The sequence below is a fragment of the Pelodiscus sinensis genome, chromosome 2 (genome assembly GCF_052426305.1).
Source record: "Pelodiscus sinensis isolate ZL-2025 chromosome 2, ASM5242630v1, whole genome shotgun sequence".
NCBI classification, from domain to species: domain Eukaryota; kingdom Metazoa; phylum Chordata; order Testudines; family Trionychidae; genus Pelodiscus; species Pelodiscus sinensis.
This window is the reverse complement of record NC_143053.1, coordinates 208,954,912-208,970,406: the sequence shown is the minus strand read 5'-3', so window position 1 is coordinate 208,970,406 and position 15,495 is coordinate 208,954,912. Positions and strand designations below refer to the sequence as shown.

Here is a 15,495-nt window from a genome sequence, read left to right as displayed (position 1 = left end):
GGTTTTGTCGACAAAAATGTACTTTTGTCAACAAAACTATACCTACGTCTACACTGCCGCTGAGTTCTGTTGACATAACGTCAACAGAACTCAGCAGTTTTGCCGACGGCTGTAAACCTCATTCTACGAGGAATAACGCCTTTTGTCAACAGAGTTCTGTCGACAGAAGACATTATTGCATCTACACTGTCCTTTGCTTCTACACTGTCATGTCGACAAAGCGGCTTGCTTTGTCGACAGAACTGGATATAGTCTAGACGCTCTTTGTCGATAGAAGCTTTGTCGACAGTATCTGTTGACAAAACTTCTAACGACAAAAGCCTGTAGTCTAGATGCACCCCTTGTGTGTTGTAATGTATTTCTTCCAAACCTTCTTTTCACATTCATTCTCTAACAGGGCCATGCCTGCTTCAGACCAGTTGACATCATCCTTCAACAGTAGATCTTTCATACACATATCTCCTGTATCCTCTATCCTCCTGCCAAGAAGAACATTGCATGATCATCTTAAGCTGGAGTTAGCTATTGCCTGCTTGCACCGTGCCAAGGCATTGGATTCAGTGAGGCCAGAAGGTGTGGCCCAAGAAGGGAAAATTTCGGTGTGTGTGTCAGGGGCATAGTCCTCTGGAAAAAAATATCTAAGCCCTTCCAGGTCCATGTGGCTAAGACTTTGGAAGGGAAATACAGAAAGGTATTCATAGTCCTGCTGGCACTTCCATCTGTTTCTAATGGGCTGTCTTTTGCTGAGATGGTGGTCATATTTCTGTTATTTCTTCTGTTTTTCAAGTATGGTGAGCCTTGTTTTTCTGTCCCAGTGTCTCCCTTTGAATTTGTAGCTGTATATGCTAGGGTCTGTGCATGAAGTTTCGTGTAATTAACAGATTGGTTTTCTCCAGACAGAAGAGCAGAGGAATTCTTCTCATGTGCAGGTGCAAGTCTGCTTAAGTGCCCAATAAGATTAACAGCTAAAATACTCAGCAGTGACATCCAGTTCTGGTACCAAAGAAAGAAACTTAACATTTTCACTTTCTTTGCCAGATGAAGCAAATTCTGTTTGAGAAACATAATCCAAATTGTTCACCTATTGATGTAATCCAGCATCATCTACTGTGCAACTACAGAAGGCTGTTTTCTTGGCTGAACTTTTTGTCAAACAAACTGTCTCCTGGTGAAAGTCTATAAAAGAAGGGGAAAAGAAAAATGAATACACTGCAAATTGTTACATAATTGAATTCTTTTATTTTAGTATAGAAGTCCACACTGTTGTTTTACACCACTGGATATACATACTGTAGGTACTGAATATCATCATTTAGCCATTCAAAAAATTGAATAACCTATTTAAATTACAAAACCATAAGAATAAAATTTGACAACATGATTGAATTGCATGAGGTGTTGGTTTGTACCACACACCCAGTTATGCAGTTTAATAGCCTTTTAACAAATACTAAATAGAAATTCTCAAGCATTAATTTGTCATATCAATAATTAGTGCCATAAGATAATTACATTTCCATAATTTCTTTCCATGGTTACATACCAGCCAATAAATGGTTTAGAGGATCATAGACTTCTATTTTGAACTCAACAGCAACAGAACAGCAACGTGCGTATTACTGGAGACTCAAAAATGGTTTAGTTTAAACACAAGTCATACCTTTTTTCTCATAAAGGGAATTTTCTGTACCTACAAGGACAAGCATTCAGTTTACTGGGATTCAATTCAACAAATGGAAATTGTTTAGTAAATACATCAAGACACATAGGCTACGTCTACACTGGCCCCAAATTCCGGAAAAGGGATGCAAAGCAGGTAAGTCAGAATAGGGAAATCCGCGGGGGATTTAAATATCCCCCGCGGATTTAAATAAACATGTCCGCCGCTTTTTTTCCGGCTTGGGGAAAAGCCGGAAATAAGCGTCTAGACTGACGCGATCCTCCGGAACAAAGCCCTTTTCCGGAGGATCTCTTATTCCTACCTGAAAGGAATAGGTAGGAATAAGAGATCCTCTGGAAAAGGGCTTTATTCCGGAGGATCGCGCCAGTCTAGACGCTTTTTTCCGGCTTTTCCCCAAGCCGGAAAAAAAGCGGCGGACATGTTTATTTAAATCCGTGGGGGATATTTAAATCCCCCGCGGATTTCCCTATTCTGACTTACCTGCTTTGCATCCCTTTTCCGGAATTTGGGGCCAGTGTAGACGTAGCCATATAGTCTCTGAAATTTAACTACAGCATACATCACGCTTGATTTTTGCTATATGCACAGTTAGCTTGTAGATATAGTGCACGTGGAGCTGGGATGGCCATCCTGTCAGGACTGAAAGGCATTAATTAGTGATTCTCTAAGGACAACTGCCCTGTATGTCTTGTTTCCAGATTGTAAATAAAAGAGGTTGCATTATTTATTCCAAACCATCAGCTTCTCTCTTGTTGGCATCATGCTTTTCGCAAGACAGTCACCAACAGGCCCAATACTAAAGTACCTCAGTGGTTAAATTGCCCACAGAAGAGAGGAGAACCTATGAAGCTAACACCCTCCGAAGAAGGAATGATAGAATCAAGCTAATTGGTCTGTGGGGTTTTTTAATGCAATGAACATGCTCATAAAATCTTTGTTCATATGAGGCTGTGCTGCAACACAGTTAGACTTGGGGAAGAAATTTCTAGCTCCAGTATATGTGGTAGGGCTGTCCTATACTACAAGGCTGTCCTATACTACAAAACTGGCAGAGCGTCCATACCCCAAGCACATTTTTGCACACACAAAAAATTACAGTAAATCGACAGGGCAGAGGGCTTTTGCCGGTAGAGTTATTCTTCTCCCCACGAGGAATAACTCCTTTTTGCGCTATAGCTCTTGCACCAAAAGACATGTGTGGAAGGTTTAGAAGTACATATTCAAAGTGGTAAACAACAAATTTAGGACAATGCTTACCATGATTAGTAGTGTTTATTTTTAATGAGATTTTGCAGTAATTTTCAAGTTGGCTATATAACATCTTCTGGTATAGTGAGAGACTCAGGATGCAGCTGGCATATAAAAGAGCATGCTAAGAATACAAATATTTACTTGTAATTCTCTTACTGTAATAACACAAGGTTGCATATTCTGTATAATTTTTTAAAAAGTTAAAATATAGTTTTTGCAGCTATATAAACCAAATATGTTGTCTATAAATTGCCTCCTAGAGAAAGCAGAATCTTGACAGGAAATGAAACATAATACTCTATTTCCCCTAAAATCTGCCTCTATAAACTAGCAATATAAATCCTCATATAATACACATAACCGAATATGGGTAGGCTGACTTACAAAGAAACCTAAAATTGGGTTATTGATATAGGGTCCAATTTTGCATGCAAAATTGTGTGGAAAGGAAAATAATATGGTGCTAACATGGGTCCTGATCATACAGAGATTTATGCACATTCTTAATTTAATACACTGAGAACAGTCCCACTCACAGCACGCAAAGTTAAGCACATGAATAAGTCTTTGCAGAATTAAGGCCTTTATCCCTAGCCAATGGAACAGTCCATAGGGGGCCATTCTAACTGGAGCCAGTGATTGCAGACGCATAAAAGTAGTTTTGCCTCCCCTGCCACCTGTGGAACTTGAGCTCTGCACAGCTGGAGGTGTGTGCCTTATTAGTTTACTATCAGTACCGCTAGAGTGTCTAGTAGTCACACGTTTCTCATTACTTTTTTGGTCCCACCTACACTTCATTTAGCATCTTTAGCAAGTGGGATTGGAATGAAAAAACACAAAAGAAATAGCATTTGAAGTTGAGTTCTTTTATCAACTACTGATGCCGGTATTTTTAATAAGCAAATAATATTTTAGAATGGTTGCACTATTGCTACAGTTGTAATTATTGTTATTAATTAGAAAAGCTTCTGCTACAATAGAATAAAATATTATTTCCTTTCCAAAGCACTTTAATGCCAGCAAAAAAATTCACTGCTTTCAAGAGTGGGAATTATTGTCTCTTGCCTCAATTCTTCTTTGATGCCTTCAGAAGCAAGCCTGGACCAAGTTACAATAAAAGCCACTGAACTGTCTGTGAAAGGAACATCAAAAGTACACCTTAAGTAAACACTGCCTTCAACCAACTGTGCCACAACTTCAGGTGTAGCAGTTAAAGGAAAAATGTAAAATGTATAAAGTCATTTTCAAATGTTTACATTCAATAAGATGCCAAACCAAACAAGAAAAAACAACACATTAACATAATGAATGCTACATAAAAAATAAATAAGAGATGTTTACTAACACAAACACAGATTTTGTACAATGGTAGGATGTTCTTCCTCAACTTCTGCGCAATACCCCATACATCCTTGGGTGGGTTGTGGCAAATAAACAAAGAATTCTCCACAGTTCCTCATGCTGACAGAGACTCGGAAAAGGCAGCCGTCTTTTGTAGTGCTGAAGAAAAACTGCCATGTTCCACTAGATGTTATTTGTTTGATCTCACCAGCTAGAGGCATGGATTCTGACTCCATCAGAGATAACCAGACAGGGGCTTGCATTCCACAGAGATTCATCTTTTGCCCTCCTAAAGAGCAATATAAAATGATTAAAACAGTACCAAACTGCTCTAGTGTTTACTTCAAGGTACAGATACTTTCAATTATTTTCTTGCACCAGCTTTTAGTAAAAGGGAAATTCATCTCCACATAGAAAATGTATGTGATTTTTTTTTCATACTTGAATTCAAATATACACAAACTAGGTTTAGTTAGAAATGCTTACTTTGGGTTAATGTAAAGCTAGGGTTTTAGAGAGGACAGTTTGTGAGAAAGACACTGCACTGGGAACCACTTTGGATCTATCACAAGTTTACTTAGACAATCATTTAATTACTCTGTTCCTCAGTTCTCCATCTTTAAATTTGGAATAATGCTTCCCTACCTCACAGCACTCTTGTTAAGACAAATTGGTAAATGTTAACAGGCACCCTGATATTACAGTGACGAGTGCCATAAAGAAGCCTCTACATACATTTAAACCCCACTGTGCTTCATCTAACTTACTATTCTACTGGACATAAATTGTTTTTCTCACCAGAAGGTCCATACAGGTTTTACTTTTGTCAGTCCTCCTACTTAATATACATGTAAGGCTGCTAGGGCACATTGTGGCGTGGTGTGCACTGCCATACACCCTCCCCCCATGAAAAAGACACTCTGGGCTCTATAGCTACCTCTCAAAAACATACAATGCAATTTCCACGATTCGCAAATGTCTGAGCCCTGGTCTACACTAGGGAGTTATTTTGAAATAACAGAGTGTCCACGCTATCAACCCTGTTATTTCAAAATAAGGGACTGGTTATTTTGAAATAATAGCTCCTGCTTTCCACAGGGAATGATGCTTATTTTGAAATAGTTCTTCTGAAATAGCGGAAGTGTGGATGCTCCACTGCTACAATTTTGAAATAACTACTCCCCAGAGTCATTCAAAGTAATTATTCCCCAGTGCTTCCAGGGTGCTAAGTCAAGATAGCACATCCACATTAAGGGAGCCTGCCCTGAACTAATTTTGAGGCTTCCTTGTAGTGTGGACACATTATTTCAAAATAGTTATGTAAGGAGTTAATGTTTTGAAATAAGTTATTTAAAAATAATTTCCTAGTGTAGACATGCCCTGAGTGATATAGCAACCCACATGCAAGGGGTTGGTTCAGGCTAAAATTGATCATCAGACAGAGGAAAGTTAGTTAGAAAAAGAATTTTGAAGAATTGAAGAATTTTTAAGGTCAGCTCTGCCATTGAACCATTGCGATAACTGGGTCTACCAATTTACACTAATTGTGAGTTTAACTGCTAATAAATGAATATAAAGTAATAAGATATTGTAATAACCTAGAAAATCAATTATTGATGGAAAAAGGTCCAAACACAAGACAGAAAGGCCTACTGTTTTACCCAGTGATAGTGTTAACATCATATAAGGTAAACAAGAGAAGGGGGGAACCAGAAATCAGTGAAGCAAAATTGGTCTGGCTAAAACTAGGCCTAACTGGAAAAAATAATGAAGAGATGGGCTATTCCACCTGTCACTACTATTTGGGGTTCTTAAAGAAAGAGACTTTGAGAGAAAAACTGGCTACTGATGAGCTTCACCAGCCTCACTACTTCCTGAAACCCTAGACCTTGAGTAATACCTGACAAGACCAGGCCAGAGAGAGGGAGCCAAATGACATTGCAAACTTCACTGGCTCCAGTTAGTCCCAACCACCATCTGGGATGTAAGACTTTGTGCCACCCCCATTGTGTCCTTTTCCTTCCCTACCCTACTTTGTCTCTTTCCTCTCTCTCCTTTTTCCTTCTGTCTTATAACGGTCTCACTTAACAGGCCAATATTGTATATTCTGAACCACTGTCATAAGTCTATGACTAAGTAGGCAACTAAAGCTAATGCTCTAAACAGCCTGATACAGATACAAGTTTGCCAGGTCTTGGAGTGGCTGATAAGACCAGGTACTGTGCCTATGTTTTTTTTTCAACAGTGAGGTTACAATTGAAGGTCAACATCAGAGACAGAAGCTGCATTTTCTATCTTTACTTTTTCTTTCCTCTTCCCTTTTTGAGGATGTTTTGTTGTCTTCAGAAATGGGATTATTAACAAGAGTAACAACAACAGACAGCCTATAGAAGCTTCCTCCTTGAGGACACCCAAGACTATGAGCAAGTGAAAGCGGCTATCTTTGACACGTTAGTCCTGACCCCAGATGCCGTCTGCCATTGTCTCTGAATGACTTGTCTATCCACTGGGGGCTTGCCCACATCCTGTGGTCCAGGAGGTTTGGGACCTGGCCAACTGTGGCTCCGCCCGGAACACCAAATGATGCTCGATTTGGCAGAGGAAATTGCTCTGGAACAATGTATTCACATCCAGCCTTCCCGGGGCTCCATGCCCCATGTTGTTGGACACAAAAGCTGGGGGAAATGGAGGCAGGGACCGATGACTGCGGAGGGAAGACTCCATCCAGCCATGGCTGACAGAAGTGGGACTCTGTTTTTCCTGTGCATGATATGGGCACTTACAACAGGACTGCACAGACCTGGATTGAAACTTTGGGCAAGTCTGTGCTGAGAAGTACCATGCCTGCCCATGCTCTCCCCTTAAATTGACAACTGGGGAACAAAAATTCTCTGTTCTTTCCCAGTCCCTTTTTCACTGATAAAGCATAAAGAGGGTGGAAGCATTTGGGGTGGGGTGAGGGAAGCAATTTAAAGTTGCATACATTTTGTATTTTCAAAAAGTCTCTATTAAAATTGTTGTAATTGCCTCGGGGTCAACTCTGCCACCCCTTACTCCTGGTGAGTAGTTTATTATTCAACAAGTTGTTCCAGTCATTGGAATGGCTTTGGAGACAGATTCATGAGTAAGCATGGGAGAAAGTTGTACCTCTCTTTTGTAAAGCACTGTGAACCCTCAATTCATAATATTCTTAATAACTGGAATAACTGACATTTTAAAAGACAGAAAATCCTGTCATCCAGTGAGCAATCCAGGAGAGTTAGGCGGGTGGGCTATTTCCTTGCTGAGGGAGAAACAAGTAGGCTTCAGTTCACAATAGTCCTTCCTCCTCCATTGTTATTTATAACTTTGCCGTGGTGCTAGAGGACCATCTCAAATGGCTCTGTGTTCCAGCGCTTCATCCAAGCTCATCTCTATCTCACAAAAACTGTCTCCAGAGTCCAAACATTGCCTTAGCCCTGGGACATTACAGTCTCTTACAGTGAAGCATTTAGTCAAAAACCACTCAGTCAGGCAGTTTGTGTCACTAAAGAGCACCTGGGGCTTAGAGTCACTCAGGGTATGTCTACACTACCCTCCTAGTTCGAACTAGGAGGGTAATGTAGGCATACCGCACTTGCAAATGAAGCCCGGGATTTGAATTTCCCGGGCTTCATTTGCATAAGCGGGGAGCCGCCATTTTTAAAACCCCGCTGGTTCGAACCCCGTGCAGCGCGGCTACACGGGGCATGAACTAGGTAGTTCGAACTAGGCTTCCTAGTTCGAACTACCGTTACTCTTCGTGAACTACCTAGTTCATGCCCTGTGTAGCCGCGCTGCACGGGGTTCGAACCAGCGGGGTTTTAAAAATGGCGGCTCCCCGCTTATGCAAATGAAGCCCGGGAAATTCAAATCCCGGGCTTCATTTGCAAGTGCGGTATGCCTACATTACCCCGCTAGTTTGAACTAGCGGGGTAGTGTAGACATACCCTCAGTCTGTCTAAGTGGTGTGGACAAAGGAAATCATTTTAACCTATCACAATTCAATAGGAGCATTTGTTTTTGAGAAACCAAATGAACCAATGTGTTAATAATTAGTTAACTTTCCTGCTCCAGTGCCTCAAGCAGTGAGTCCTACCTAACTTGTTTGGACACATGATCTCTTCTGCAATGGTTCTTATGTTTACCTTTTTTTGTTTGGTGTGGGGGGGTACCCTTGTATCAAGTTTAGTTCTACTTTTGTAGCATTAACAGGTATAAAATAACTATTTCAAAATAAGCAGTATTCCTCGTGGAAAGCAGGAGTTATTATTTCGAAATAACGGGCTTGGTAGTGTGGACGCTCCACTTGTTATTTTGAAATGGGGGAGAGGGGGTTATTTTTAAATAACTTCCTAGTATAAACCAGGGCTGAAGGATTAATCACTGAGGAAAGGAGAGGTCACTGCTCCATAGGCAATTTTCTGTTTTTCTATAGTGTTTGGACATATACTTTCCCTCACCCTGTACTTGAATCCCTTGGACATAATCCCAACAATTACCTATCGGCTGCAAGTGCTGTGTATCACATGTTGGTTGATTCTACATAACAGAGATAATCAGAACTCTTTTTCCTGTGCTACTCTCCAATTTCTGGGAACCCGGGGAAACTAGTTTTGTGGGGACAGCTATACAGGAACTAAAGGGAACAGAATCCACCCGCTAACCCTAAACAGTTGCCTTTCCCTTCTGAGTCAACTGTTCTAGCTCTTTTAAAATCAAAGCTGGAGGAAACAAGCAACTCCTTAAAGGGAAAAACTAATTTTAAAAAAGGTTTTATCGGTTTCTTTGAAAGGCTGTAATGTCTTTCTAAAGACGTTCAATACGTTGATTACAAGACCGGCATCAATTAATCACATCAGTCCTAGATGACAAAATGTCCCCCCAAAAAAGTTTTTGCACAAAAACATGCAGTGTGGACTTGTCCGTTTTGCGCAAAACCCCCTTTTTGTGAAAGCTCCTTCTGCCTCTCTAGGACACATCCATACTGCATGTTTTTGCACAAAAACCTGTTGTGCAAAAACGGATTGGACTTGTTTATGCAAATGAAGCATGAAACAATGCTAATCAGTGCTTCACTTGTATTGTATCTTCTGATAAAACACGTATTCTAGACATAGCGTGAATATAAATATAACCAGCATGTTTTATAACACATCTGTGCACTATGCAACATTATTCTTCCTTGTTTGTTTAATTGACATTATTTGCAGTGCAACAATGAAATGAAGGTCCTGTGCATGCTGCACCTGAAAGCTGCGATATTCATCATATGTAAACACTCACATGGCTTAGGTAGTTGTAAACTGGTTTCCTTCACAGGGTCTTCTGAGAATTGCATGGGGAAGAGGAGAGATCCGCAGACCAGGGCTATGTCTAGACTACACTGAAGTTTCAAAAGAGGATTTGCAAATTCCCACAGAATTTGCATATCTTCTTCTGATCTCATTTTTGAAAGCAGAGCTTTTGAAAATGAAAGTAGTCGGGACGTGTTTGTTATGGCAACCCTCCCTTTTTCAAAAAGCCGTTCTTCCTCAAAAAATGAGGTTTACGTGACTTTTCGAAATGGGGGAGTTGCTGAAAAATCTCATCCTGACTACTTTCACTTTCGAAAACTTTGCTTTCGAAAGTGAGATCTGAAGAATTTCCTCTTTCGAAACTTCAGTGTAGGCTAGACGAGCCTCCAGTGTCTTCTGTACATAGATCTTGGGGTATAATTCAAATCCTAAAGTCCTCACTTAGACAGGCCTACCATTAATTTTGGTGGGAGTTTTATCTGAGTAAAGCTAGAACAAAGTGAACAGGCTTTGGAACGCAAGCTGTGGTATATACTTCTGACTCATATTCATGGACTATTATTTCCCTCTGAAGTAAAGAACTTTACATATAAACCTGACCTTCAGGTCATTCCAATCAATGGCAAAACTCCCATCTTCAACAGGAGCAGCAAAGGACTTATATTTAATTTATATTGGATTTAATCAATAGAGGCAAATTAAAAAATGTGCCACAGAGATTATTACAACTTTCATTGACTCTCAGAATCTGATAGCTAGCTATGGCAGGCCAAAACATGTCTATGGGTTTAGCCAAACTCCTGGCTTTTTACATCAAAATGGTCTAATTCTAGATCAATAGACAAGTTTTATAACTTCCAAATAACATAAGCATGAAGAACACACCATTTAATTTTTTCATGATGTTTTTGTGACCATTGTAACCTACAGGCTGTAGCCAAGTCAATTACCTCTAGAAATGTCAAAACTGTTTAAGGAAACCTTTTTCAATGTCAAAACAGTTTAACGAAACCTTCTTCAGCTGCTCAGGAATTGGTTGTTTAGTCATCAGTTTATTCCTGAAACATGCTGTCCTGACTTTTGCTCCATGGCAGTCTTACACTTTGTATTATAATCACTTGGCGCTGTCGTACTTTTAGTATAACTCTGCAGCACTTCTATGGCTATGGGTTTGTGTGTGTTTATTTCAGTGTAATTCTGTCATGCTTCTGTGTAACAGGACTTCCATAAATGTTACAGGGTATGTCTACACTGCCACCCTAGTTCAAACTAGGGTGGCTAATGTAGGCATTCGAACTTGGAGGAGGAATAATGGTAGTTCGAATTAGGAGCCGTGCCGCGTGTAGCTGCGAGCAGGTAGTTCAAACTACGGGGCATTTAAAAATGGCGGCACCCAGGAACATGCAAATAAAGCCCGGGATATTTAAATTCCGGGCTTCATTTCCAAGTTCGAATGCCTACATTAGCCACCCTAGTTCGAACTAGGGTGGCAGTGTAGACATACCCTCAGTCTTTTTAAAGCCCATAAAGACTAGATAGCTGAAAGCTGTTGAGAACCATTTTTTTTTCTAGAAAATATACACACAACTGTTTTGCAACAGTATGACAATGAAATAAAAACAGTGTTTTGTTTTTGATATTGCTTAGATCACATTTTTCTTTCATTAACTTATACTGGCTTCTGTGCTTTCTCTCCTCCAGTGGCAAGAATAAGGGGAGCTAACTCTTGTTTCCTTCCATGTCTAGGAAGGTAGTTGCCTCTACAAGTACTTGTAACCTAACAACATGCAGAGGGTCAGATTCTGCCATGGGCTGGGGTTGAATAGCAGTACCATTATGCCCAGTTCCTGCACATACTTAGCACATTTAGCACATCCACTGACTTAAAGTTAAAGCACAAGTTCCACTTTTTTGCAAAATCCATGCCAAATAAATAAGGGTGTCAATATCTGGCCCGTAGATACTAATAATTTTAAGAGAAAGATGGGAGCCAAAATAACATCTTTAAAATTTTTTTACATGTCAAACATAATTTTGGACTGTTTGAATTCATTCAGGATATTGATAAATTGGAAAGGGTTCAAAGGAGGGCCACAAAGATGATTAAAGGATTAGAAAACCTTCTTTATGACAAATGCTAGGAACTCAATCTATTTCACTTAACAAAGAACCAGATGACTTGGGTGAGGGATGACTTGATTGCAATCTGTAAGTAGCTACACAAGGAACAGATATTTAATAACGGGCTTTTCAATTAGTGGAGAAAGATACAATGTGAAAGCTGAAGCTAAATACATTCAGACTGGAAATAAGGCATATATTTTTACCAGTGAGAGTAATTAACCATTGCAACAATTTACCATATAGCTTGGTGCATTCTCCCTCACCAACTCTTTACCCCTGTCCTTTCCACTCCTCCCAAAACTGAAGCTGGGAGCAAAGTCCTGGCGTGCAGGGCCACAATGCGTGGGGCTGAAGCAGAGCTCCGTGGTATGCAGAGAGGCAGTCAGGATCATGGGTGCTAGACTGCAACAGCCCCACAGCCTTAATTCCAGTGCCTATCTTCCTCACTGAGGCTATGTCTAGACTGCAGGCTTCTTTTGGAAGAAGCTTTTTTCAGAAGAGATCTTCTGAAAAAACTTCTTCCGAAAGAGCATGTCCATACTGTGAAAGTGCATCGAAAAAGTGATCTCCTTTTTTGAAAGAGAGCATCCAGACTGAATGGACGCTCTCTCACATTTAAGCTGTGATTACTATGGATGGAATGGCCACCAGGGCACCTGTGCTTTTCCCTCTTTCCTCTTCTTCCAAAAGAATTCCCTCTTCCCCGTCCACACACTCCTTTTTTTCCAAAAGAGCTCTTTGCAAAAAGGCTTCTTCCTCATAGAATGAGGATTACCAATGCTGGAAAAACCCCTCTGTTCTTTCAATTTTCCTGTGGAAGAATGCAATTGCAGTGTGGACCTAAATGAAGTTTTGTTGGAAAAACAGCCATTTTTCCAACAAAACTCTGTAGTGTAGACATTCCCCAAGCATTTTACAATCAAGAATGGATTTGCCACCCTAAAATATGCTCTAGAAATTATTTTGGTGAAGTTCCATAGGATATTTTATATAAGAGGTCAAACTAAATGTTCACAATGGTCTCTTCTGACCTTCGCAGGGGTAGCCATGTTAGTCTGTAACAGGAAAAACTTAAAAAACAACAAATAGTCTAGTAGCACCTTAAAGACTACGGGTATGTCTACACTACCCTCCTAGTTCGAACTAGGAGGGTAATGTAGGCATACCGCACTTGCAAATGAAGCCCGGGATTTGAATTTCCCGGGCTTCATTTGCATAAACTGGGCGCCGCCATTTTTAAATCCCTGCTCGTTCGAACCCCATGCCTCGCGGCTACACGCGGCATGAACTAGGTAGTTCGGACTAGGCTTCCTAATCCGAACTACCGTTACTCTTCGTGGAATGAGGAGTAACGGTAGTTCAGACTAGGAAGCCTAGTCCGAACTACCTAGTTTGTGCAGCGTGTAGCCGCGCAGCACGGGGTTCGAACGAGCAGGGATTTAAAAATGGCGGCGCCCAGTTTATGCAAATGAAGCCCGGGAAATTCAAATCCCGGGCTTCATTTGCAAGTGCGGTATGCCTACATTACCCCGCTAGTTCGAACTAGCGGGGTAGTGTAGACATACCCTACCAAAACATGTAGATGGTATCATGAGCTTTTGTGGTTACTCATGATACCATCTACATGTTTTGTTATTCTTTAAAGTGCAACTAGACTATTTGTTGTTTTTTAAGTTTCTTCTGACCTTGGAATTTATGAACTGTGTCAATAAAAGAGGAATCTCAGTTTACATCTGTATTTATTGGCATAAGATAACAACGTATTTAATTCTTTCCTTCCTAGGAATATATTTGATTTTGTAAGATTCTCCTAAATGGGGATCTGGGCAGTGAAAAAGATTGGGCTACCAGATTTCTTCACCACTGTAAGGTTATTTTCTATGTAAAATCCTAAGGTACCAAGCCCCTACAATTCCAACTGATTTGGATAGAAATGTCGGATGTGCAATATCTGTGAAAATTGATGTCAGGAAGATTAATCTATTTTTGCTCAGATTATGTAATCATATAGCCAATTTAGGTCATGATATTTTAAAATGCTACAAAATTTTTCACACACAAGTCTCCTCCTAAGTAGGAGAAGGTAGTGATCCAGAAGTTGCATAGAATGATGCATTTGTTTAAAGAGACATGTGACTTCTTGTAAAGAATGCCATTTAAAACAACAGCAATAATGATAGTCAACAGCCAATAATGAAGGCTTTGAAATTACTCTGCTTTCTTTACCAAGGCAAATGCAGAATTTTGCTTCAGAACAGTTGCTTTCCTGGTTATCCTTTTGGAGATGGCTGGCTTAATGGAAGTTTATTTTTCCTGATGCTGTAAGGAAAATAACATGTTGACAAAGTACTGCAATAAAGGATTGTGCAGATGGGTGATCCTATCATTTGAATGAAACAATGATCAACTTTACAGCTTTGTGTCTTGTTCTTTCAACTCTTATTACTCAAAATGAAGCATGATGTCCTAAAAAGTCTCAGAGGGGCAGCCATCTTAATTTGTAACTTTAAAAACAATGAGTAGTCCTGTGGAATCTTTTAGAGAATCTATTAAGTACCACAGGACTACTCATTTTTATAATGCCCTAGTTTCAGCTCTGATTTTTTTTTTATAACACAACTATCTATGATAAACATACTAATGGTGAAATATTGTGTTCAGCTTTCAATACCAGTATATACAATGCAGCGGATAAGACATGTTACCAATGCAGGAGAAGACTGTGTTTTGTATTGATCTTTGACTCTCGCCTTTTGCGCAAGAAGGGGTTTTTGTGCAAGAAGGAGCAGTGTAGACTGCTCCTTCTTTGCAAAAGCCCCTTGCACAAAAATGATGGCTCATTAAGTATGCAAATGAGGCACGGCAATATTCATCACCACATCTAATTTGCATACGTTCTTGTGCAAGACATCGCAGTGTAGATGTACCCTTAGGGTATATCTACACTACAGAGGAAGATTGAAGCTGCCTCAATCTTTCAGGGTTTGAATTAAAACAGCTAATTCAAAGTGAGAGGGGCACTCTGGTAGATGCCGGTAACCCTGCTTTTATGAGCGGTAAGAGAAATCAAAGGAAAAGTATTCTTCTTTCGACTTTCTGCTGTGTAGACTGCACAAGGGTACGTCTAGACTACATCCCTCTTTCGACAGAGGGATGTAAATTAGGCATTTCAAAATTGCAAATGGAGCTGGGATTTGAATTTCCCGTGCTTCATTTGCATAATCACGTCACGGCGCTTTTTAGAAAAAGCGCTATTTTGAAAGTAAAACCGCAGTCTAGACGCTGTTCTTTCTAAAATGGAAGCCTTTTTCGAAAGTTCCTGTAAACCTCATTTTTTGAAGTTTACAGGATCTTTTGAAAAACCCTTACCTTTTCAAAAGAACCATGTCTAGACTGCAGTTTTACTTTCAAAATAGCACTTTTTCAAAAGAGCGCCATGACGCGATTATGCAGATGAAGCGCGGGAAATTCAAATCCCGGCTTCATTTGCACTTTCGAAGTGCCTAATTTACAGCTCTCTGTTGAAAGAGAGATATAGTCTAGACACACCCAAAAGCCAAGTTAAGGTACTTTGACTTCAGCTACACAATTAATGTAGCTAAAGTTGAGTATCTTAATTCAACTCTGTCCTGTAGTGTAGACGTGCCCCCATTGATTGGATGCAGGTACACAAGTTTGGATCCTTAAATATCCTTTAAACTCATTGATTAATAGCATGCAACAAATTGATCTACAATGTTGATACATTATTCCAGTAAAACCAATCCTGTTCCCATTGATTTC

At 40.0% G+C, this 15,495-nt stretch overlaps 1 protein-coding gene across 1 annotated transcript in view; it reads right to left on the bottom strand.

The window, feature by feature from the left end:
• Nucleotides 1–4,551, bottom strand: part of VWDE (von Willebrand factor D and EGF domains) — a 31,432-nt gene extending 26,881 nt beyond the window's left edge. Inside the window, 9 exon segments of the mRNA XM_089776014.1 lie at nt 355–768; nt 771–964; nt 966–1,145; nt 1,147–1,176; nt 1,291–1,337; nt 1,661–1,690; nt 3,074–3,087; nt 3,966–4,155; nt 4,243–4,551. Of these exon segments, the coding sequence (XP_089632140.1) occupies nt 355–768; nt 771–964; nt 966–1,145; nt 1,147–1,176; nt 1,291–1,337; nt 1,661–1,690; nt 3,074–3,087; nt 3,966–4,155; nt 4,243–4,551 (1,408 nt within the window).
• Nucleotides 4,552–15,495: the final 10,944 nt, after the last annotated feature.